Here is a 26401-nt window from a genome sequence, read left to right as displayed (position 1 = left end):
TTTTGTCCACTTTTGAAAAGACAAAGTCGCATCTTCTGTTATTTGACCTTTCTCTCAAATATTTAATTGAAACTGTCTTAAATTTGAAAAGATAAATCTGAAAAAAAGTACTTATAGAGAAACACATCTTTACATTGAGAACAATTTGAACTTTATTAAAAATTTGTAATTGAGGGAAATTCACTTTGTTGTGATAGGCTTAGATGTCTTGCAGTCGATAGATTAATGCAAATAATGAAATAATCTTTTTCAGCATTTTAACTTTTTAATTCGAGAAAAATAGTATTTTTAATTTTACTATTACTCATTTTAGATGCTCAATAATAAATTTCAATCTTTTGTAATTTTACTATTTTTAAACTTAGTAAATTTTAATAGCACATTAGTAGTTATTATACAAATAAATTCTAGTTATCTCTGTATCTGCATTTACTAGGGTGGCTCTTATCTATTTAAAGTAAAGATGTACAGTTTATTTAGTACATACTGCATTCAAAGCTTTAGGTACTTAGTTTAATAGAGCATTGTGACTTTTTAAAAAGAAATATTTTGAATCATACTATAGGTTGGCCACCACTGAAACATACCATAACAGTTGTTTCTTCTGCTATTTTAGTTGCAAGTTTCTATGGTAAAAAAGCAATTCTACAACACTACAAATGTTATTAATGCAGAATTTTAGTTTTTCCTAATGTTGTTAATATAATGGTTTTTAATAATTTGACAACAAATCTGCAGTTAATTTTAACTTAACTTTACCTAAAACTTTTTGTGTATGATAGCAAAAGTAATTCAAGAGTCTCAAAGTATTGTTTCCACATAGGTATTTTCTCAACTTTTTCTTTCAACAACATAATATGCAAAAACATTTTGTCTAGATTTATTTTATTGTTTTTTACTTAAAACACTTTTTCTACAATTCCATTATGTGGCTTAATTTTATATTGTCTTAAACCCTTAAATTATGGTTGCAGCAAAAATTGAAAAGTTTGTCAAAATGGTTTTTATACTTAGGTACGATCATTCAAAAATAATTAAAGAATTTAGAATAATATTACTTAAAACATATATATTATAAAACATTTTTTAAAAATAATCACTTGTACAATTAATTCCCATGTAGAGCACCAAGAAAAAAAAAATTTTTTTAGCTGTAATTTTAAAATAATTTGATTTATTTGTTTTGCAATGGTTCAAGAATAATTTTTTATTTGTTGCGGTTTCATAATAAAAAAAAATTCTATATTTCAAATAAATTCAAGCATACAGCATAAATTAAAAAGACATCAAGCTTAATTTTTAAAGCAAAATTAAAGTTTTATTTAATATAAATAAAAAAAATAATAAAATACATCAGTGACCAATTAAAAGTACTATAAATACTGTTCACAAAGTAAAGATATGACACAAATCAACTGAAAACTACAGAAATAGCAATATATATACATCTAACTCTATATAAAAGATAAAATTTATTTTAATATTAAATACATTCAGAATGGCTTAGTTTTCTAGTAATTATATTTTATGTAACTTCATTTTTTTATTATTATTTTTTTATCAAATTTCTTAGTCTGCATAGCAGTTTATTGTAAATAAATTAAAACATTTATACAAATCTTATTGCTTTAACATTTTATAGTAAAAGGAAAAACTAAAATTCCAGTAATCTGACAAAAAAATATTCTGTACACTATAAGTCAATAAATAACAATATTCACTTCTTTAACAAACGCTTGATCTGACTATTCTGATATTCCAAAGTCTCATCAGCCTTGTCTGCTTTGTTATGAATTGTGTCCAACAATTCATTCTGGGTTTCAATTTCGTCATTCAAACCAATAGCCAGATTCTTCAATCTGCCAAGCCCCATGGACATGAATTCTTAAAAAGAAACATATCTGATTTCAATATTTAAGAAAAGCAAATATACACATTTAGGTAAAAATAAAGACTAAAATAGCACAGTTCTTCAAAAATATAGACATAAAATAATTAACTTTATTTCTTTTTCATTCTAAACTAGTCTTTTCTAACCTCTCTGATTAACTAGTAGAGAAATAGATTCCTAATAATTTTAATAATATGCCATTAAAATTCAGAATTATGCAGTTCAAAACTTGTACTGACCAGTACTCAATACTCAAGGGATACTCACTATACTCAAGTAAACTTGCATATCTTAAATTTAATTTGATAAGTGTAGCATCACCACACTTATGTACAGAATTACTTATGTTATGATCAGGGCAAACAAGTATTAAAATAAAACTGTTTCTTCCAAATTAAAACTTAAATAATTTTTGCAGCATTAATACTTTCATCGTGGAGATGACACCTTTGTCCCACTACTCTGTGCTTAGAGATCCCCAGCAGAGCTACAATTCAAATGAATCCAAATTTCCTCTAAAACTTAATTATTTTAGTTTAAAAAATGATAATCAATTGCAATCAAATCCATATTTACTAATAACAACAATAGAGTACAATGAGTATTCCTGGGAGACTAGTTATTTCGTCCGGTGCAATGAAAGAGTTAAAAAAGAAATAAATACCAATGAACCTATTCAGTGCTATTAAAATTCTAATTTTAAATTATATTTTTCAAATATTAAATTGTTGCCAGATAAAAATGATTTTTATGAAATTACTTGAACATGTAAAGGTGCATAACTTTTTTAAGAAATAAAATTGACTCCTGAGGGCCACATATACAAAATTAATGTAGTTATATTACTTTAATAACCTAATTTCTCCTAAGTTTAATAAGAACGTTAATCAGTCTTAATTTAAAGACAAAGTGTAATATTTCTGAGTTAAAACTGCTTAAAAGTTTTACATACTTTGTATAATATGCATTTTTTGATGCATAAACTTAAATTATAACAGGTTTTCTACTTTCTCTGAGAAAAATTCATTTATATTTTTACTGTACACATTACATCTTTTTTAAATAAATTAAGTTTTGAATAAATTCTTAAATTAAATTTGTTTGATCAAAAATATTCTCTTCAGAATAATGGAAATGGTAAGATGAAGATTGAAATGATAGAGGTGATCTTTTGATACCTTGAATCAGTACTAAGATATCTTCCAACTTTAAGTTGCAATTTTTTTTCAACATTTATTAAAACTATTAAAAAAACAATACATTTTCTATGACAGTGTTTTTCAATTAATTTTGGTCAGAAGACAGAGATCGACATGTAACAGACAGTTGCTTGTGCACCCTTAACATAGTCAACAAATTTATATTTATAGGGTTCACATCAATAATGAAAATTTAGTGGTCCAATAGGACCACTTAGATAATCATTTAGCAGTCCAAAAATTTTATATGGTGGACAAATTTGGGAAAAAACTTGAACTTTACAATTACATAATTCCTGTTAAGGCACACATAAAAATTATTAATTGCCATCTATTGTTGAAGGTACCCCATACTTGTTGAAACTAGGACCCCCATAATTGTTAAAGATTAATATTCATTAAAATTAAGTGAAAAAAAGCTCAAATAAATGTAAATTTGAATTTCAACAGTTAAATTTAAAACTTTTTGTCCAAAACGCTATTAGTTTTGTACAAGCTGCTATCAGTTAATTTGGATACCATGCATTTTAGTTCCATACCACTTGTGGAACATTAAAATTAGTACCATAAATTTTTTTAAAATTCATTCAATTCGATGTAACAAAAACTATTTTTCGTAACTATTTTGTCAATTTCAAACTCATTTAAAAGCGTCCAATTTTTTCCTCCATGCACATGATTTTAGTAAAAATTTGGTGACAATTGTCACCATACTGGCGTGAATCCTACAAATTTTCAAAAAATTAATATAGGCAATATATATTTTTTATTTCTAAATATAATGAGAAGTGCACATAAAAATGATTCACCAAAATAAAAGATAATTATTGACATACCAAGATTTTGATCTAGTTTTTCATCAACACTTATGGGCATTTTCTTTGAAGTAGGAGAAGTAACTCCACCTGAGCTTTTGCCAAATGCATCAGGTTCATCATAAGGTAAATCTCGTATCCTCAGAGCTGGATGAGTAGCTTCACTTAGAGTGTTATCTTCTCTCAAAGTGTCGATTTTACTTTGTAATGCGCTTGCACTTTTCTTAGTTTGAGACGGTTCAAGGATTTTTGAATTAGTATCGACATTACCCTTTGTGAAATATCCTTTGATACCACCAAAAAGACTCTGAAATACACAAAGAGTATAGAATTTGAATAGAGAAGAATTTAAATAGAGAATAAGTATATAATTTAAAAATAAAATATCAACTAAAACTTTTTATAAATCACTTTGGTTTGCATTGACAAAATGCAACAATAAGCATTTTGCATTCAAAAAAATTTTGCTAAATAATGCCCGATTATAAATTGAGAAAAGCTATGTTAAAACAGCAAAAAATATTTATGTTATTTTGCAGATCAGCAGTGGTGCTGAAATGCTTAATCCTGTAGATTATTAGGAGTACATGAAAAATTGTACAACAATACACAATTGTATAAAAAATATTGCCAATTTCATACATAACAGTGTATGCGTCTGAGTTGAGATAAATTATTAGTACTGGTTATTGTTAAAGAATCAAAGTTCAAGTAAAAAAATTCCTTCTCAAAACCGCATAATTTTTTAAAAACATAATTCATAAAAAATACTTTTTTACTAAATAGATCAATTCATTAAAAATATTATAAATATCAAATATAAAAATATCAATTCAATAATAAATTTAGCAAATACAAACATGTTACTTTTTAAACTAAAGGCTCGAAGTTTTTTTTTTTAACGAAAAAAAAAAAAAGGAAGTCTCAGAAATATTATTTAAATTTATCTCATTTTAGAATAAATAACAAGATGCAAACATTATCTGGTTTCAAAATACATAAATATTTGCAATAAACAAAATTTAAAATAAATGAAATATTCAATTGAAATTCATTAAGTATTATACAGATTATTAGTCCCAATTTTTTGGGGAAATGCCTCAATTTTTTTATAGTTCTATTGAGCAATAGAAAAAAAATTATCTTACTTTATATTCTTAATTTCTTTAATAGTTTTTTTCTGTTGAGCATTTTAAAATTTATTATTTTTCAGAGTAGATATCAAAATGCAAACATTATCTGATTACAAAAAACATAAGTATTATAATATAAAATTCATTAAATATTATATAATATCAGAAACATTTCTTATTAGATGCACTTGTTTACTAGTTGTAACAGAATTTATTAGAAAAATTTTAGACTTGAGATTGTAAGGAAATTTTTCTATGCATTGCTCTTTCATTAAACCAAGAAAACTGGTTTTTTGATGCAGGAAAACTTGCAACTAAAAATTCAGAAATAGCCAGGAAAGATTATTGCTCAAAGGGTATATATGTAGTCTTATTTTTTTGAGAATATCCTGTTCATTTCTCATTTTTCTGAGGAACATTATAAGACTAAAGAAATCTTTATAAAGTATTCTTATACCATTGAATGGGAACAATTTACTCTAAAGATTTACAAATACATAAAATATAACATTGGATTAATTTATAAACAGAATAGTGTAAAAAAAAAAAAAAAGAATTAAAAAGAAAACATAATATATTATAAGTTTCTCTGGCCAGTATGAACACATACTTTAAGGTAACCATTACTTTTAAATTACTGAATACATATGGTAGACATATAGTGACTGAAAAAAAATTCTTAAATCAAGTTATACCTTCATAGAATTGATATGTTTTTGACTGATACGCATAGTACTGTTGATGAGATCTAAATTTTCCTCAATATTTTCCAATTGCTCTCTCTGTTTCACTAACTCCTGAAAATATAAAAAAATTTTTTAGAAAAGCTATTAAGAAAGCAAAGTATCATGAAAAATATTTTTAATTTCTAGTTTTAAACACAGTTAATATTTAAAAGAAAATTTAAGATCATAACATAAAACATAAGATTTAGAAATATATTTAAAAACTGTTTCTTACAATAAAAATATTTTATTTTACTCTCGAATATATATAATTGAAAATTGGAATAAATAAACAAAACAATTTCATTTCATAATTATAAATAAATAGTGTAAAAATATAATAAGAGCTTTGACAGAGCACTGCTGCTGATGTTGTTTTACGTCAACTTGGATTACATTATTCAGGTAGGATATTTTTCAATGTTAAAACCACTATCACTACTAACCTTTTAAACAATATCCACTTCAATTATTAGCAACTACATCATTTACAATTTACTTATTATTTCCTAAGAATCACAAAAATTATAGTTTTTGCCCTTCTTCCAATAATTTCATTTCTCTTAAGCATAACTCCAAATATACGTATCTATCCACAATGTAAATTTTGTTAGTGCAAACTGAATGTTTAATGACTGAATATTTAAAGTTCACGCAATTAAGGGATACTTCCATATCAGTACCAGCTCACACAATATTTTTTAAAAATATGTAGATCAGGAGTCTGTTTAGAAGAAATCTGGGTCCGTTAACGGATCCTTCACAAAATATCCTTTCATATAAATGGACCCTTCATGGAATCTTGTATCCATTTACAATTTAAAAACTTCCTGAAAAGGTTTTTAGCAATTTTTAAAATAACAGGACCCTATTTGAACAAATTCACAAAAGCAGGACCCTGGTTGAAAGAATCTGACTTAACACTTATTTTATAATCGCAAATTATGAAGTATTTTCACAATTTTACAAAAACAGGACCTTTCGCAAAATGACTGGACAGACCCCTGTAAATGCTTGCCTGGGGATGGCTACGACTTATAAGCTTTGTGGTCTCTTCTAGAATTTTTTTTCTTTAAGCTTATAGTGGGCCACCATCTAGAAGTCTGCAAAATGTGGCGTCTGTACTGATACAACAACCTTCCCCATGGTTATTCCAACAATAGTCAGATCAGAGCCACGGTGTCTCGTTTCAGGGGATAGAGCATTTACTTTCCAATGAAGTGAACCAGGTTTGAATTCTGGCAATTGCTGGTCATTGTCGAATTCCGCAACCGGCTTATGCTAACCACAGTGCTCACGTAAAATATCATTAGTGGTAGACAGATTGTGGGTTAGAGTGCCCTAGCTGTCAGGTTAACTGTGGAAGGTCTTCATCTCCTTATAACACAAATGCAGGTTAGTTTCAGGTTCTTTAATAAAAAAGTCCTCTACGATGGCAATTTTCTCCAAACGAGGATCCAGGAGTTCCCGCCTTTTTTAATTGGGTTCAAAATTACAAGGCTACAGAGTTGAAAATTATGTCTGCTGTTCAAGACAGTCATAAAATATAAAACACTCAGGTCAAACACAAAAGAAAAACAAAAAAATAATGTTTATGTTTACTTATATAATATATAAAAAACGTGATAGTTTTTCACTCATTGAAATAGGCAAAAGCCGAAAACATGAAAAATATATTTAAGAAAGACTCTGAAATCACACTGTATTAGTTGAGAGACTTCAACTAACACAGAGACATTCATGAGTCACTGTATTAGTTGAAGTCTTATTTTTGAGAAACTTGATGATACCAGGAGCTGTTAATGAAGAAATCCTTCTGTAATTTTTTTAGCAGTGATTATGCAAACACAATACAATTCTTATTTGCTTAATAAAGTAAAATAGTAAAAATACAAGCCTCTGCTGTTAGAATGCCAACTTGCTCTGACTCGTGTAGCAAACCAAGAGAGTTATTAGTGCTTTGCAAAGTTCTCTCCTCAATCAATCGGCGTTCCTGAAGTATTTGTTGTCTTTTGGCTTCCCATTCATTTTCTTCTCGTTTGGCAGAATCACTTTCTAACATATATCCCGTCGTTCCCTGTTTTGGATGACTTAAAAATTCAAAATCATCAACTTCATCATCATCATCGAGGAAAGGATTGGAGGAAGATCGTTCTTTGGCCATTTAAAAGGATAAGTCCAACTAATTTCGAAGCGCGAAAGTTTTATTTACAAGTACAATAACTTATTATTAAGAAGGAAACACACAGAAGTTTTATCTTAAGAGAATAACAGCAATCTATTTCCTCCTACGATACTCGTATACACTAACAATATTAATTAAATATGCATAAATCAATACTCAAGGTTGTTTTATTCAGCACATAAACTTTTTACAGCTGACTGCTACTAAACGAAAAAAAAGTGACGTCTTCCTGTGAGTCACGAAAAATTAACGCTGAACTAGATCAAGTTATAAGAATTCCATAAAACACACGATATGAACTTCTGAGTTTTATCCGTTCATTTATGACAAGCAAAAGATTAAACCGTTTGCGAACCACCACGTTGAAGTTTGTAATCAGTATTAATTATATAATTTTCATTGAGAATATCTGCTGTTTCTAAGATATTTGTTCAAATAAAATTATTTTAAATATTACAGAGCTTAAGAGGAAGCAAATGGACTTTTAAAAATCGAAAATTAGTGAGTGTCTTTGAGATTATAAATTTAGCTAATAGTATAGCCTCAGAAATTAAATTTATTATAATATATAACTGAAGAGAAGACATGCAATATTTATTGTCGTCTGTGTGTTTTGAGAAGTTCTGTTCTGAAATCGGTTTCATGTGGAGAATCTCATTTATTACCAATATTTAACCGTTTTATTGCTATAATATTTAAAGTTTAAAAATGTTATGGATCAGACGAAACGTATTCAAAAGTCAAATTAGAAACTTGTTTTATAAAAGGTAAGTTGCTGAAATAATCTGTTTAAAATAAGAAAAAAAGTTGTTAAAATAATGATATTTTTGTATTTAGAATACTATTTGAATATACGTTAGGCTAGGTTAAGTATGTATTTAATGTTGTCATGCATTTACTTGCTCTTGATTACTAACTATATTTTTGAAATGATCTATAACCTAACTATAATAATATACCTGTTATAAATAAACCTGTTTTTTAATTTGTAGGAGGGCTGAAAAATTTAATTTAGAAACATGTGTAGTGTAAATATATATACTAAATAAAAAGCTATATCCATATTTTAAATTTATTTTTATGTAAATTTGAGCGAAGATAATTCTTTGGAAAAAACATATCCAGCAAATTAGTTCTAGAAGCAATTAGAATTTAAGAGTCAATATAATAAAATATTTATTGAAAATGCAAAAAAATTATTTTCAGATATTGATCATTATTAATTTGCTTCAACTATCTCCTTTTTTCTCTCTCTATATTAGCTAATTAATGCAATCCTAACCTTAGAGTTTGCTGTATAAGGGTAATGTTTGAAAAATTGCAAAACCACAACACTTATAAATAATGAATATTCAATTGGTAAAAGAAAAAAGATTTCAGAATTTTATATTTGTTAACTTAACATATTGTTAACAAATATAAAATTCTCAAATTTATATCTCATTATTGAACTAACATAAATTTATTTTTATAATGGGAAGATTTTTACATCATGATCTACAGCAGAATAATCGCCAAGTCTTGCCAACTTTCCAGCAGCGACCCACAAGCAACTAAAATAAACATCACAGAAGAAGACCAACTGAAAGAGTACCTATAGCTTGTAACCACCCTGGAGAAACCTCTACATGTTTTTTTAAAAAAACTACTTGGAAGTTTGAAATCCATTTTTCTCTTTGACAATTGTAGTTGGTACGATAAATCATGATGTGTTAATATCCCCTTAAATAGTTGAAAATGTTATCTCAATATGATAAATCCAGCAAAAGAAAAAACCATCACATAATTATTATTATTTTTTCTTTTTTGAATGCTATTTAATAAAACATAAAATGTTGTAACATGGAGTAAATAGTTGACTGTAAAATTAAATGTTTTAAATGGAGATTTTAAATGCTACTTATATTATTGAATTTACCATAATGCTGACGAACCAAATATAACTTTGAGCTATATCGACTCTACAAGCAGCCCCAATTTTGACAAATAATTCGCAGTGATAGGCTGAGATGGCTGTGCCATCTATTGAGAAGCCCTGAAAATAGCGCCGTGAGAATAGTCACCTTTAAGAACCTCGAGGGGTCGCCTCCCAGAGGCCGGCCCCTACTAGATGGCTCAACGACATCGATAATGATTTGAAAACCCTAAGGATTAGAAATTTGAGGGGAGTTGCCATGGATAGGAGGCATTGGCATTTATCAGCTGTTGAGGCAGCCAAGGCCTGCAACGTGCTGTTGCACTGACAAAGAAGAAGAAGAAGAAAAAGTTTTTAGAAGTTTAATAAGAGTTCAGTTGGTCCTTACAGTTTGATTCATGCATGTATTAATCACATGCTACTCTTCATAATTCCTTATTTATCTTGATAAAGCAATAATGAAAAAAAGCTTTTTATCAGTTCTGAGTCAAATCTTATGCACCCTTAAAAAATTTTTGGATTAATGCACATTTGAAAGAAAAAAAAATGTACAAATTACTCCAATTTTTTCTTTTAATTTTGATATCCATCAGCTCCCGAAAAGGCTAAGGTTTCTTTAGCTAAGAAGGCTAATGAAGTTAGTTTGGGGCTTCCGTGTTGTCACTGCTTCATTAGATAATAAATAGAAAAAGAGATTACTTTTAGATTTTGTAAATCATGTGAGTGTTGTGATTATTCTGTTCAATCAAAGAATCATAAATAGATGATTGAGATTATCGGAGATAATTAGTTGCTTTAAAAAGTTAAGTAAAATGTGTTAATTAATTTTGAAGTTACAAAGAACTTTGAAGTGAGAAACAATGGACACAATCAAGAGACTTTCTGGGAAACATTATTAACCATATACAGTCTAAGCTCGATATAATGATTTTATCTGAATGAAAAAGGTCTTTATTATGTGACGTGGTTAGATCGTGAGTGCATAAAAAAAAATTTCACTTACTGATAGTTAACATTTGACTAATTTTTAACGTAATGCAATCCAAAGAAACTGAAGTAGTGAGATATTACTTGATCAAAAACTTCATTCGCTTCAAAAATATGCAAATTGGAAACAACAGTCAACATGTTTCAAGCACTTGACAGACAAAATTTCTTCCCATCATATCATGTCTTCACTTCTGGTGAGTCTTGAAAATGAGCATCTGTTTTTGAGTGCTTGAAACATGTCAACAGTTATTTCCAATTTGTATATTTTTGAAACAAATGAAGTTTTTAATCAAGTTATAGTAATGCTTTATTTTAATAAGTTTAAGGTAACTAACTAACAAAATAAATGCACTTGTTTCTTTTTTATTTATTTTAATATATGCTTAAAAGTGCCTGTTAAAATAATAATTTATGGGTGAAAAACACATTAAAAATAATATGCTGATTTAAGGCAGTCATTTTCAATTTTTAATAATAAATGTGAAGATAACTAAAAAAGACTATGTATTTATCGAAAATAAAACTTTCTAGTTTCGAATGAGTAAGTTAAATTTTCTAACGAAAAAAGCATGATTGCTAAATTTATTTTATCCTTTAAAAAGAAATTTACAAATTGTGAATGCATCCTTTTATTCTAATAATTAACTAATTTTAATCTAATAAATGATAAGTGTTTAAATTTGTTCTTTACAGATGTTCTAAATGCTCTAATCAAAATTAAACTGTTAGAAATAAAATTTGAAACAATAATTACAATGTGCTCTTTGTTTTTAACTTATATATAATGAAAGAGGAATGTGATATCCCCACTAGTTTTTCGTTACAATGCCATTTTTTTTTCTATTTATTTTGGATTAATCTTTGTAAAATATTTTATTCTTTTAAAGTTGATTAAAGAATAAAAGTTCCATGTTAAGTTTCGTGTTAATTAAATTATAATTTCTTGTTACTGTTTCACATAATTGACACAAGAACCAAAGCCCCCACCAACAATCCGCATCCTCAATCACCCTTTTTTGTCCCTAATGACAGCCTTGGTTTAAAATAATTTTTATAAGTTAGAGAATTTTAAACTAAATGCAGTTAGAAATAAAAGCATCTATAATACTTTTATGTGTTCATTTCAAATTAAAAAATCTCTATGAAATGTTCAAATTTTTAGCGTTCTCTAATTGTAAATTTGCCACAAGAGCACTGGTAATCTCCGTGGCTCTGGGAATCGTATTTTATGACTATCGCATTCTTATTGTTTAATAAGTTAAGACTGCAGTGAAGTAAATATTTGCTTGCACTTTTAATTTATTTTTTTGTTTTAAGAATTGAAAACATTAGCCTGAGGAAAAGCTATGCATCCCCCCCCCCAACATATATGATTTCACTTTACAATGCTGAATAATTTCTTTTTTTTTTAATTTTTTGGACTGCAAGTTTGTAACATGATAACTTAACATCTTGTAGTTAAAAACTGAGCCTTAAGACTGTGTATTTCTAGTGCAATTAATAAATAAACCTGACCTATAAATTGCTTATAGCAGCTATTTGGAAAGAGCATCTGAAGAATCACATGTCCTAAGTACACTCCTAATATCAAATAAGTTCCCAACTAAATGTATATTATTCATATCAAAACTTTAAGTTACCAATTTTAATTATTTTTTTATATTGGTATAAATAACACTGGTGTGGGTAAAACTGGGTAGACATTTCATTTATAGAAATACTTGATATTGCCTAAATGGGATGTGAAGGAGTAATTTAATTTGGGGGATAATTGGGAGGGGATAATTTTAAATATTAAATTAGTTTTGTTCTTAAAGCTACACAATTTTTAAAAGGATATTTTTAGTCTATTTTTTTTATCGGAATATCAAATTTTAAGACATTATATATAACAGGAGGATTGCATAAATATTGCGATAAACTTCTAAGGTAGTTAGGACACATCATCAGAATTAAAATTGCATCGGAACACATGCCCGAAAATTTTACCATACACGGTAAAAGGCGGTACCTTATTGTTACCTGTTCAGAAGCACATGAAGAAACAGTTCATATCGAGAAGCGCCTCTAATGTCGTGTGACGATATTTTGGGCAAGGGTTCCTATGCACTTTTGATCCTGATGATGTGTCCCAACTCCCTTAGAAGTTAGTTGCAACATTTACGCGATCCCCTGATATCTATAACGTTTTTAAACTTGTAAATCTCGGCAAAAAATAGACTGAAATGTCATTTAAAAGAAAATAAGAAAGGTTGTAGTTTGGAAAGAGAAACTTATTGCAGAATTGAAATCGGTGATTGAAGAGTATCTATATAAGATCTGTTTAAAAAAAATTCAGCAGAAAATAAAAATTTTACTCAGTGTAGTTGAAAGATATTACTTCATTTTAAAACAAAATTATTTAGTCAAATGCTTTTTTCTGAATTATTATTAAATTTAATTAGTGGTCACCATGTTGATTGATGCACCATCACCATGTTTTACACATGCTTAGAGGGACTCCCAATGAGTCTGTGTTATCATTTTTAATTTTTTATATTAAAACTGTCAGCTTTGTGTAGATCCCTAATTAATTATCTTATATAAAATTATTTCTCCTAACGTTTTATTTTAAAAATAAGTAGCCAGTCTTATTGCCTCAAAATTACTATTCGGGCAGACTGTTTGCGTAAAAAGGGTGAGTCGATAATTTAAAATAATAAAAAATTATATATTTTTGTACGTTTAGCATTGTTAGTACACTAAGTGATATTATAAATTGTTATTTTCTCTAAAATCATTGTCGTTTTCTTAAAAATCAAATGAGTAAAAATTGCTCTAGGACTTTTTTCACGATTAGACAAAGATAGCGATTCATTTAAAAGCAGTGGTTTTTGCGATCACACAATATTCCAGCTCGAATTTTTTTTGTTTCATAATCAAGTGTCGTCGATCTTTTTATCTAATTGATGGAGTCTCAGATATTTCATTGATAGTGTCAAACTGTGCTTTTCATCAAGTTATTTTTATCTTTCTTGAAGAAATGTGCTCAGGCATTTTCTTTTCCTTTTATTTTTGATTTATTCAAAACATGCTTCCTTCTGTATTTTTTTCTTTTTATTTATTAATTTGTCTTTTATATTATTTGTAATGTAAAATTTGTTTTAAATTTGGTTTCTAAATTGCTCTGTTTTCAAAATGATTTAATTTCAATTTAGCTTCCATATAATTTATTAATTTACTTTCCATTTAAGGAAATAATTATGTAAATAGCTGGATAAATTTTTTTTATTTATATATATATACATATTTTTTTTAATTATTTGCGCTTTTTAAAAGAATACCAGCAATTATGCTGCTACATGTATTTTGAAAGGCTATAATAGGAGCATATTTAAATTTTTTTAATGGAGCCATTTATTTTATTAAAATTATCATGCATTTTTAAAAGAATAATATTTGAAAAATAAATGAAATTTTCAAAATTTAGCCCATTAGAACTAAATTAATTACCTTTTAGAAGGAAAAAAAATATCCTCACGGTAGATAAGGTTTCTCGAAATTTAGTGAGCCGATTTCTAACAATAATAATAACAAAAAGTAATCTTTACTCTATATCAAGTGAATTCTATATAGAAGAATTGTACAAAATTAAGTCTATATTTTTTTCAATGAAGCAGATATAATTTTGCTAATAAAATTTACAATTAATTATTATAATTTTGTGCAAGCTCGATTTGTTAACATGTGTTAATCGTAACGAAATAAATGTTTACCTAGATTTGAAAAATCTTGGTAAACATTTATTCGTTACGATTGTATTGTGAAAAAATAAATAAACGAAGTCAAATAATTTTACTCGTTAAAGATACATAATTTTTCATTGAACGCTTTCAAGATCATAAACTTAAGACATTTAATTTTCTGCGGCAATAGATAAATATTTATTATTTAAAGCTGAGAAGTGAAGAAAATTCGCGAGCGAAGTGCTTCAAATTACAATAACTTTCAAGCAAATTGAAATTTTGAAGGGAAAAAAAAAACTCGTGGTAAGTTACCTAAAAAATGGCTTTTCAGTTAGTCAAATTTCAACTCTTTAATTACATTATTGCGAGCTGCAGCGTATTTTTTTCTTCAAGTTTGTATCGAACTAATTATCAAATGTGACTTCTTTTTTTTTATTTCATCGTACTTTTTGTGCATTTTCCCAAGCAAAAAAAGTAGCATCAAAACAAAATGTAACAAAAAGTTAAACACAAAGGGGAGTGACTTTTTCGATTTTTTAGTGTGCGAGATAATTGATAATTTTTAAATATCTTAAAAAAATGATATTTTTTGGATACCGCAATAACGATATTTCAAAACGTATTTTTGCAATTTATTGTTACTTCTATTTTTAATGATAAATATTGAATATACGACCATTACTACCTACAATAAATGTTGAATACCATATTTACGCGAATTTCTTTGATAGTTATAATTATCAGATACGCTAATATCGTGATCTTAACCAACAAACTGAATGAGATATATTCTGATTATTATCACAAAGATAAATATCGAATACGATATTTTATTTCATTTTATAACCGTCGTTGAGCAGCTGACCCAATTTCATGAGTTTACGACCACTAATGTTCAACTCCGTAGCCTTGTAATTTTGAACCAATCCAGAAGACAAGGAAACTCCTGGATCAGTACCCCCAGAGGTATTGATTTGTTATGGGAACATGGAGGACTTTGAAACTCGACACATTTAACGTGCATCAGTCACCATTTTCGGCCGGCGAGGATCGAACCCATGACCTCTTGGACATGGGCCCAGCGCCCTACCGACCAGGCTATCCCGGGCCCTGAATATTATAGTGAGTAGTAATACATTTAATTTGAGTAGTGAAGGAAGAGACTAATCTAAAAATAATGTAAATAAGGAAACTAAAGAAAACCGCCCTTCGATATTTCTCGATGATATATCGTAGTATTAAAAATCCGATATCATCCAGCAATACCAAAGGTTCTGCGACCTGGAGTTTTATTCCATTGAATTAAAACTTTGGTAAACTTTTCTTGACTTATTATTTTGAGTTTGTTGCTCCTTATAGCACCTTCTAGTTCGTTCTCGTTCAATTAAAATGAACATTTTATCATCGATCAGTTATTCCGTATAAAAGCTTCATCTAAATTTGTTCATTGATAATTATTTGGTAATAAATAATTAGGTGCTTTCTTTAAAAATTTCTCGACCCTTTCTCAAAATTTCTCTTTCTATTAAATATTTTTTTTAAAAAAAAATTATTGTCCCGTTTGCTTTTTGACGTACGTATTGCTTTAAAATCTTAAAGAGATTTAGCTGTTAAAATTTTTTATATTTTTAGCCATTTTTAATACAGTTGATAGTTGTAACTGGTAAATATTATATAATATGTGATACACTAAGTACGATTTGAAACTTATTAGTATAATTTTAAAATTTATAATTCAGTGTGCATAACTATTTTTTTCATAAGAACACACTAACGTCAACGATATGTATGTTACTACAATTAGATCACGTCAATCTAACGCTATCCCCTTTTTTTCTGCGGTTTGTCCGTTAAAATCATACAGAAATATGAAAATAATAGTATTTAAGATAAAGCAATCGTCTTAACAATATTTTGATTACATGCATTTTCACTAAAGATTGAGTTTTTATTTAACTTCATTAAAATTTTTCGTTATTTTTACTAAAAGAATAATAAAATTAGGTTCATAATCGTATTCCTTAGGTCGTAGCCGATATCTAAAAATATCATTAGAAAATGAATTTGCATCTACTTCAAGATTAAGCGGGGATTTCAGTCCCGCGCGTTTGCAGGAATTGCACATATAGACAGATACCCCCTCGAATGTTTGAAAAACACATTTACATTTAGATGCAAGTGTTTCTCCATTTTCACTTCTCTGTGATAGCCGTTTCTCTCTTTTTCCGAATGAGTTAAAAATAAATGCGGATGTCACAACTTAAAGTACTTCCATTATAGTGCGAGAGGCAGCGCCAATGTAATGTCAGTTCAGTCAATATACTTTTTCATGTATAGGGGACTAAGCCCCCTGTTTGCTGCCGACCACCGATGTTTGCCTCGCAATTACCGTTGTTTCTTGGCGTAAAACAGTTTTTTCAACGAATTTTGGAATTATTCACTTAAAATATATGTTCCAAAAAGAATTCTGTTTTCTTACGTTTGCACCCATCCCACTTCCGAAATTTAAATATTTCCCTTATTCTATTTTAAGATCTATTAGTGAACATAAGTAATTTTTTTAAGTAATCATTTTTTTAAAAATAACTTTGAAAATTAAAAGTATATTGCTATCTCAAATAGGTTGTAATTAAAAAATGTTGTTTCAAGAATAAATGGAAATGATCGCGGAAATCATGTATAAATTTGGAACAAAAATTGGAATTCTCCTTTTCCAATATTCATTCAATAATTTATTTTATTAAGCATGTCAAACTATAATTTTAAATTGAGAAATAATGAGAAATTTTTTTACATGCTATTCAACTATACTATACGCAGTTTATACGCTTATCCCATGAATTTCAAAAAGAAATAGTACTGTGTTTTTGTATTCGTGTGAAGAACGAAAATTAGCTCAGTAAAATATTGCACGAATTAATTGAGGTTGATTTATTCCTTAGAGACATAAAACCTCTCCTGAAATATTGATTTGTTAGTTTGAGAGCTTTTATAGATATTTATATATCATGAATTTTATATACTTTTTATACATTTATTAATTATGTCGTTGCAGATGGGTTGGTTTAACCCATGGTATAAAACTATTTAAAAGAAAAATAATTTTTTTTAAAGAAAACTCTATATAAATAGTATTTGAATTTCAATTATTTATATAAATACCTTTTGTTTAAACATGATTAACTAAAAAAATTTAAATTTTCTCATAAAAATATCTTTTACTCTTGAGTTAAATAACTAATCTGAGTCTGTTTTGCTTTAAATAAAGATATGTGATACATTATTTTTAAATATTTAGGTATTATTGCTTCTCTGAACAAGTTTATAAAATAACTTAATTTGAGTAAATTAAAAGTTAAGTCATAATTCTCTAAAAATTCTTAGAATAACTATCAGCAAATCCATGTTCTGATAGTTTTTAAAATTATTAGTTTTAAAGTGAAGTTCGATTATTAGTAAAAGTTAGATCAAAAATTTTTTCGTTTTTTATTCTTGTTAAACAATACATTATGTTTGCTACATTCAAAAGCAAAAATGAGAATGAGGTGCTTTTCTGAATTTTATATTTTAATATTCAATTTATTTTTATTAATCAGTGTAAACAAATTTTTATTGTATGTATATGCAGTATATTTTTATTAATGATTCTAATATTTTACAAAATGCAATGCTTTTATAAAAGAGTAAAAATTGTTAAGTATTCAGAATTCATTTAAAATATTATCAATGTATATTATTTTATTTAATGCTGCATTATTTATTAGCATTGTTATGCTTAAGGCTTCATTAAGTTAAATTAAATCTAAAAAAAAGTAGTTTATTCTTTATTCATTATTAAACTATTAGTGCTAATACATACCTATTACTTCACAACTTTTTATGTATATGTATGCAGCATATTTGACATTTTTAATTCTTTTCGTCATTCAATTTTTTTCAAAAAAGTTTTAATTGAAAAAAAAAATATACTACCTTACATTTTTTATGAAAAAAAAGACATGATCATTTTATCAAGTAAATTCATACTGTTGTAAACTGATGGAGTAAATTGAATACTGCTAATTAATGATAATGTTAAAGTATGACATGCTGACAAACAAAGGAGAACTCATTGTTTTTCATACAGTAACAACTGTTGTACAGAACTGTTTTTCATACAGTACAGTTCATACAATACAGTAAATATAACAGTTTGCATGTTAAATTTTTATTTTTATATTAAGTTGAAATGTAACGTAACGTATTAACATATTCAAAATCTTCAATTATTTCTTTTTATCATGTTAGAATGCTTATGGAAATTTCATGTGATATTATGTAACTCGACGAGAAATGTAAAAGAGAGAAAATTTTTATCCGAGGAAACTTATCAGTATTATCAGCTGTCCCTACATATCGTGTGGTTATAAATCGTAACTCGGAGAAAGATTTGAAATAATAAATAGCACCTTTTAGCTCTAATTTTACTTTCACTGTATATATATTTACTTCACCTGAACTCCTGCCTATAGACAGACTTCCAGTCTTTCTAAATCAGCAACTTTGGACCTTGGGACTAATAAATTCCACATTCAAACAACTTTCTAAATTAGTTCTTCTCAAATGCATGTGGCTATGACCCTCTTATTTTTATAATGTTTTACCTGTACAATATTTTCAAGGAAAATATATTTTCAAGGAAAATATTTGTTTGTAGGGTTTAAAAATGTATCCATTTAAAGGACTTATTATTTGAAACAATGATAAAACCCGCTTTTCTATATTTTTATAATCAATTGAAAAATTAGGGAGTGGGATTTCCCATTTTTAATCAGTTTATTGGACATAATGCATTTATAAGCATCATAACTGACATTTTCATTTTATGATAAATGTTTCTCCTATTGGTAATGAAATAAAAAATTGCTTTGATAACCGTAGCAAAGATTTTTTCGCCTGCACCTAAAACAGCAATAAATGAATGATTTTAAGACTTTTAATATGTTTTCATTAATTAATTAAATATAGTAGTGAAAATATAATTTTTAAAAAAATATTAAATAACTAATAAAATGTTAAAGTAGGGGTGCTCAACCTGCCGCCTTCGGGCCACATGCGACCCGCTGACCTCTGAAGTGCGGCCCGCGAAAGCTTTTAAACACAATAAAAATTAAACAAAAATTTCAAAAATAAAAAAAATTAGAAAATTTTTAATCGCACTTTTGAGTCATCCGTTTTGACGAGCTCAATTTTTACAGATTGCATAGTAAATGTATGTTCAACGCGCTTTCCTTAAACCAATTTTATCGTAAATCTAAATGATTATTTAAGCAGTTATTTCCGCTTTTCAAAGCGATTTCGAAAATCCCGAACTTTTATTAAGATAATTATTACGACACGTAAGCTTCAGATCTCTAATTTAAATAATCACTTTTTAGCGCACTTGTGCCGATTTCATCGTAAATCTAAGTGACTTTTTTTATTTTATTTATTTATTTATTTTTTGCAATTGTTTCTTTATTTTTTTCAAAAATTTTTTCGGCAGTTATTACTATGCATTAATACGTAGTATAAAAATTCCGATAACTTTATTACAACATGCGAATTTTAAAGCGCGCATTTGACACGCTTTATTCGTGCTGAATTCAGAATGCATTTAAGTGATTTTTTTCAATTATTGCAATACTTTTCTGCGTGATTTTGACGATCACGTTATTTAACTACGATGTTATTACGACACGTGAATTTCTTATTGCGCATTTAAATAATCGGTTTTTGATACAGTATTTCGGTACGGATTTATCGTAAATCCCAGTTATTTTTTCTTCGTTTTTTTGTGATTTGATCAAATATGATAATGAATTGTGATTCGGTCGAATGCCGAATATTCGACAAAAAAATTCGACCTAATACCGTATATTCGGGGTCAAATAGCAAAATTTTTTTAGCAGCATAGCAGTACTGAAACCCAAATTTCAGTGTTAAGAATAATATTTTCTGGAAAAACGTAATCATAAAACAACTCTAAAAAATAAGGCATATCAGAAACACTTTTGAAAATGCCACGCTAGCATAAAAACTAAAGATATATACAAAAGCGAAACAGAGAAAATAAAAATCAATCTTAATTTTCGAAAGAAAATTTTAAAGCTGAACTTCTCAGCTTTCCAATTACCAGAAAAAGTCAAGAAAAAAGAATTCAGCTCAACAGAAATGATCTTAAAAATTGCTGCTTTAAAAACGTTTATAAAAAGGGGAAAAACAGCTAGATCGAAACAAAAACAGAAAACGTTCTTAATTTTTTAAATGAAAATCTTGCTGAGTCATAATAAAAATGCCTATAAACGAAACGTTTAAAAAGAAAAACAGAAAAAAAAAACAAATTATCTTAGTTCCTAAAACAAAACTTTAACACTGAAAATCACAGTTTTCTATGTTACCGGTTATCTATATTTCAGTACAGGGAAAAAGTGACACTAAATGCAAGCCATGCGTATAAAACATGGATTTTAAAATTTAACAAATTTTTGTAAAAGCTATTTCTTATAAAAAAAAACTACTATAATATAGTTTTAAAATACGATTTTATATTATTCCTTATCATATCTATAAAAATTCAAAAAAGAAAAAGAAAACTACATTGCTAAATATTTGGCCGATCATTTGACCAACTGAATTTTTGGCAAAAGGGCCAAATACTCGTTACAACACTAATTTAAATGCAATGTTATTGCAACCTGAAAAATTCACAAAGTGGCAGAAAACGTGAATTTTTAAACTGCTCACTGTTTGTAATTTTGATTTCAAATTTTTTGTTGCTTAAGTGCTCTTTTTCGGTAAAAAAAATAAATAAAATAAATAAAAACGTTCACTATACGATAAAATCTAATAATCAATAAAAAGACATAATAAAATACAATATGTATTGAATTTTTTTTTTTGTAAAAACTATTTCTTATAAAAAAAAACTACTATAATATAGTTTTAAAATACGATTTTATATTATTCCTTATCATATCTATACAAATTCAAAAAAGAAAAAGAAAACTACATTGCTAAATATTTGGCCGATCATAATGAATTTCAATTATCTGAATTTCGAACTATAACAGTTTTGTTTTTATTTTAGGCTTTTGTTTAAACCTTATAAATTTTCTTCAATTAAAATATTTAATTTAAATTTATACTAATTTTTGTTTAAAATTTAAAATTAGTTTATAATTAATTATGAACTAATTTTTTTCTACTTTCATGCTGTGAACATGGCAGTTTTTTTTAATAAGAATTTATTTTTAAAATGATTTTTTGTATTGTGTGACATGATAAAAAAATATTTCTTTTCTCCAATGTTTATTTATTAATTTATTTTGATAAATCTATTTTTGATATGATAAAAATGGGGAAAAAAATTGAAAAAAGTATTAGTTTTTTCAATTTTGAAAGAATTCTAATTATCGAACGCCTTTAAATTACTGAGTTTATTGATTAAAAAAATTAGAACATTAGAATGTTTAAATAAATATTACTACATTTGCCGTCAACATATCTAAATACATGTGCGGCCCTTCGTTAGTCAACCTGCTGTACAAGTGGCCCTTGACTCAAAAAGGTTGTGCACCCCTACACTATATAAATGTAAGGTTGTGTTAAAGCATAATTTTCGCTATATGAAAACAAAATCTTCCGGAAGCCGGTAACTATATAAATGTGCACTAATAAATATATCATATAAATACTCTTTTTAAAAAAAAAAAAAAAAAAAAAAAAAAANTAACGTATAATTTTTAAAAATTTATTAAATAATTAATAAAACGTAAAAGCATAATTTTCGCTATATAAAAACAAAATCTTCCAGAAGCAGGTAACTCTATAAATGTGCACTTTATCAACAAACAAATACTCTTTTTTTAAAAAAAATTAAAATAGAACGGAATGGAAAATACAGGTGTATTCTGTGACTGAGTTTTAATTGTTGCAAATTGTATTTGTGTTTTTCGATACCAATCTTATAATTTAAAAGGAATATTATATCTTCTTATATTTTGAATATCTTATAATTTAAAAGGGGAAAAGAACATTTTATTTTTATTCTCATACAGTTTATTTTCATAATTACGATTTAAAAAAATATACCATGGTTGCTGTTTTTATTGATGATCAAGGTTTTCGAACAATCGTTGGGCTAGATGCGACGACTGAAATTGTTGAGAAATATTTTAGGTGTACGTACGAGAAGGGGGGAAAAAATAATGCATGTTGTAAAACATATTTATTCTAATTATAGATAGATGTGTTTTTCTTTTCTTTCAGATTACAACCTATTTCATTAGCTGCCAAAGTAAAAGACTTTGACGTAAAAAATGAGCCTATTTTGCAATATCTCAAGGACAGTGACGAAAGAAAAGCTCTCTATAAGGCTATTGACAAGTACAAGAATACCTGTACTGAAATACCTATTATAATCGGAGGCAAAGAATTACAATCCAATGAGATCAAATACCAAGTCATGGTAAATATTATTTCATTTTTAAGCTATCAATTAGAATAATAATAATAATCACATCGCTAAAATTACTTAAGAAAATTTTTAAAAAAAAATAAATATTTTCTTTTTACGAAATTTAAATAGTGCTTAAAAGTTGTTATACTAAAAGAGTTACTTATAAAGTTATACTAATAAAGTTAGTTACACTAAATTCATCTAGTACTCTTAATTTCACATGTAATTTTATATTAATGTTATATATTGTTTGCAACAAAACACCGCTTATTTATTGAAATTGAATAAAAATTTAAATTCCCACCCCAGAGTGGGGTAATGAGAGACACAACATTAAAGTGGGAAAAACATAATTCCTTTAGTATATAGTCAAAATTATGAAAATAAATATTAAATTTTATTGAAAAAAATCTCTTTAAAGAAACAGATTGAAATTATAGATGATGGTATTTTCTTAGTGAAAAACATCACTTAATAAAGTGAGTCGTTAAATATATCGTTGAAAAAATTAATTTTATCAGAAACAATTTATAAATTTTAATCTCAGCCTGAAATCAAGTTATACACAAGACTTGAGAGTAGGTAAAATGTAATAAGAACAGAAAACAATATGTAAAAATAAGAAGAAAAAGTTAATTTTTCTGAATTTTAAATAAAATTCTCTTTTCTAATTTTTTTATTAATGTTTTTGAAATTTTGCCTCGCTTGCTTATCGAATTAGTCTTAATACTGCCTTTATTTAAAAAAAAAAAAAAAAAAAAAAAAAAAAAAAAAAAAAAAAAAANAAAAAAAAAAAAAAAAAAAAACCTTTTTGATCAAGCAAATTATATTTTAGTTGGTTATTACTTAACTAACTTTTAGAATAGTATCTCATTATTGATGCAAGTGAAGCAATGTTTGTTTGTTATTATTTTTTTTTTAATGCATAAGAATCGTGTTTATTCTTCTATGAGTTAAGTGTTACATATTTGGTCTAACCTGGTTACGACTAATATGCATTTATTGAGTTAAGATAAATCATCTACGACAAATTCAATTTTATCTTTCTAATATTACTATAAATTAAAATGTAAAACCAGGTGTCTGAAAAATGGTCGATAATTTAAAAAATTAATTAAGGAAAAACGGAATGAGATAGAAATGCGCTATTTGTGATGTTCTGTTTAGGAAACTAGTTATTTATTCTTGACAAATTTTAAAGTTAGTTTCAAAGTTCGTCAACGGAAGGCATTTTCTGATTCGAAAAACTCAAAAAATTTTCTCTGTTGTATGGCAGACCATTAAAATGCCTTCTTTTTCTATTGGCATGGCAGCCCTTTGTAGGCCACAGCCTTCCCTACTACCTTTTTCCATTCTGCTCTTTTCTTTGCGATTTTTTTCCAGGTAGTAATTCTTAGGATTTTAAAATCCTCTTCTACACAGCCAAGCCATCTGATCTTAGGCCTACCTCTAACCATTACAATTTACAATCGAAAAATTTACACGGGCATGGCGTCTGATAATTTAGTCTTCAGTCTGCATTGCATTTTAATGCAAATGCTGGGTGTTTTAAAAATATCACATCATATGTTATTTAACAGCGCTATTTGTTTCATTGTACTTTGTGGCTAATTTTGAAACTTGGTGAGAGTAAATTTCTTGTTTCCTAAACAGAAAGCAGCAAACTGTAAAATTTCCTCCCGTTACATTTTAATTATTTTTTAAAAATTTTTGGTCACTTTTGGGACACCTGGTATATGTTATAAAAATTTTAAAAAAAATAAAAGTGAAAAGAATAGTTTACTCTCTTATTACATCTTATATTTTTGGATAATTTGGAGCAATGTAAAATTTTGTTAGTTTGAATTGCTTCAAGTTTTATTTTAAATAATCTAAAATAACACTTTTTATTCATTCTTTAACACAATTTAATTTTTTAACTTAGCCTTCTGACCATGGAAAGAAGATAGCTAAATATCACTGGGCTAATGCTGTAAGTAAAATATCAAATAATTTTATTTGCAAACTTTTTTCATTCATTATAAATTTATTTGTTTTTCTTATTTACTAAGTATTCAAATACTCTTTATCCTGTACATAATTTTTTTTATTCTATACTCATTTGTGACATTTCTACTGGCAGTTAGATCAATAGCATTTTAAAAATGGGCTTTCTGTAAATTTAAATTGGGTTTTCTTTTTGCACATGATGATAAGATTGCAACTCATTTAGTGTAAAATATTACTAAATCAAAAGTTAATAAGCCTAATTTTATTTTTGCTGGCTGTGTCAATCAAATCTTTAATGCTTTTCTCTACAGTATTAGTAAAATTGAATTAATATAAATATTATAATTTATCTTTCTCATAATTTAGTGATAGTCTTCGCCCATTTTGTGTTAGTATAATGATTAATATAGTGAAAGTATAATGATTAATATAGTGAAAAATAATGCATGTTTTTACCTGAGAAAAAGTTTTTAATGGTTAAAAAGTTTTTGATAACTTACATTGACTAAAAGAAATCAACCAATCTAATCATAAATCAGCATTTTTAAATTTCATTTCTTAAAACACTCATTTTTCTCAGTTAAAAACTTTTAAGAACAATAGTATGACATTAAAAAAATTGCCTGAAATATCATTTATTTGCTTTTCAAAAATTAGTTTAGTAAGGCTTTGAAACTGAAAAAGGCTGGTTTTGATGTTTGATATGCAAAAAGAAACCATGAAGGGGATTTCAAAATTTTTTTTATTATTTTATTCTTTAAATAGTATTATTACGATTTTAATCACTTAATAAGAGCTATCAAAAATAAATGAAAACCTGTTTTTTTTTTCCCTTTTTAAAATTTTTCAATAAAAGATTATTTTTGATGGGTGGTTTTCTCCTTTTAAATTCAAGCTAGTAATGCGATGTAGTTAAAAGAGTTGTAAGCAATTTCTTACAGTAAGACATAATGAATTACAGTGAAACCTCGATTTTACGTCCCCCGAATTTACGTTTTTCCCGCATTTTACGTTTTTTTCATCAGGACCCAGTTTTTCCGTATACCTCCAATGTTAATTTTACCCGGATTGTAAGTTTTTAATTTACGGAATTTCCCGCATTTTACGTTTTTTGTAGAAAGAAAAAAAATAAAAAAACGCTTTAATAAGCAATATTTAAGGTTTTTTACAGAAAGCAACTTGTCCGGAAAGCTGTAGCTGAACTAGAGAACGGAAACCTAAATGACGCCTGCAAACTAAAGTTAAGTGTTCTGGAGGCTATGCATTTTATTTCTGCTGCTTGGAGAAGCGTTACACAAAAGTGCATTTCCCACTGTTTTGAAGAAAGCGGAATCGTAGCTTCTAATGAACCGTTA

General features: G+C 27.1%; 2 protein-coding genes across 2 annotated transcripts in view; one reads left to right on the top strand and one right to left on the bottom strand.

Annotated features, from left to right (window-relative positions):
• Positions 1 to 1292: 1292 nt before the first annotated feature.
• Positions 1293 to 8273, bottom strand: LOC107449846 (Synaptosomal-associated protein 29kDa). The gene is made up of 4 exons (XM_016065511.4): positions 7661 to 8273; positions 5734 to 5835; positions 3927 to 4212; positions 1293 to 1884 (listed from the first exon to the last, which is right to left on the bottom strand). Exons 1-4 carry the CDS (start codon positions 7925 to 7927, stop codon positions 1718 to 1720), a joined length of 822 nt encoding a protein of 273 aa, XP_015920997.1. The 5' UTR covers positions 7928 to 8273; the 3' UTR covers positions 1293 to 1717.
• Positions 8274 to 8413: 140 nt separating this feature from the next.
• LOC107449838 (delta-1-Pyrroline-5-carboxylate dehydrogenase 1) overlaps positions 8414 to 26401 on the top strand; it is a 51780-nt gene continuing 33792 nt past the window's right edge. Inside the window, exons 1-3 of the mRNA XM_043042293.2 lie at positions 8414 to 8715; positions 22868 to 23066; positions 24982 to 25029. Of these exons, the coding sequence (XP_042898227.1) occupies positions 8657 to 8715; positions 22868 to 23066; positions 24982 to 25029 (306 nt within the window). The 5' untranslated portion in view covers positions 8414 to 8656. The remainder of the gene's footprint in view (positions 8716 to 22867; positions 23067 to 24981; positions 25030 to 26401) is intronic.

Source organism: Parasteatoda tepidariorum, chromosome 8, assembly GCF_043381705.1.
Source record: "Parasteatoda tepidariorum isolate YZ-2023 chromosome 8, CAS_Ptep_4.0, whole genome shotgun sequence".
In the NCBI taxonomy this organism is placed as follows: domain Eukaryota; kingdom Metazoa; phylum Arthropoda; class Arachnida; order Araneae; family Theridiidae; genus Parasteatoda; species Parasteatoda tepidariorum.
Note: the sequence above shows the minus strand (reverse complement) of the source record. Positions and strands in the feature narration are given on the sequence as shown.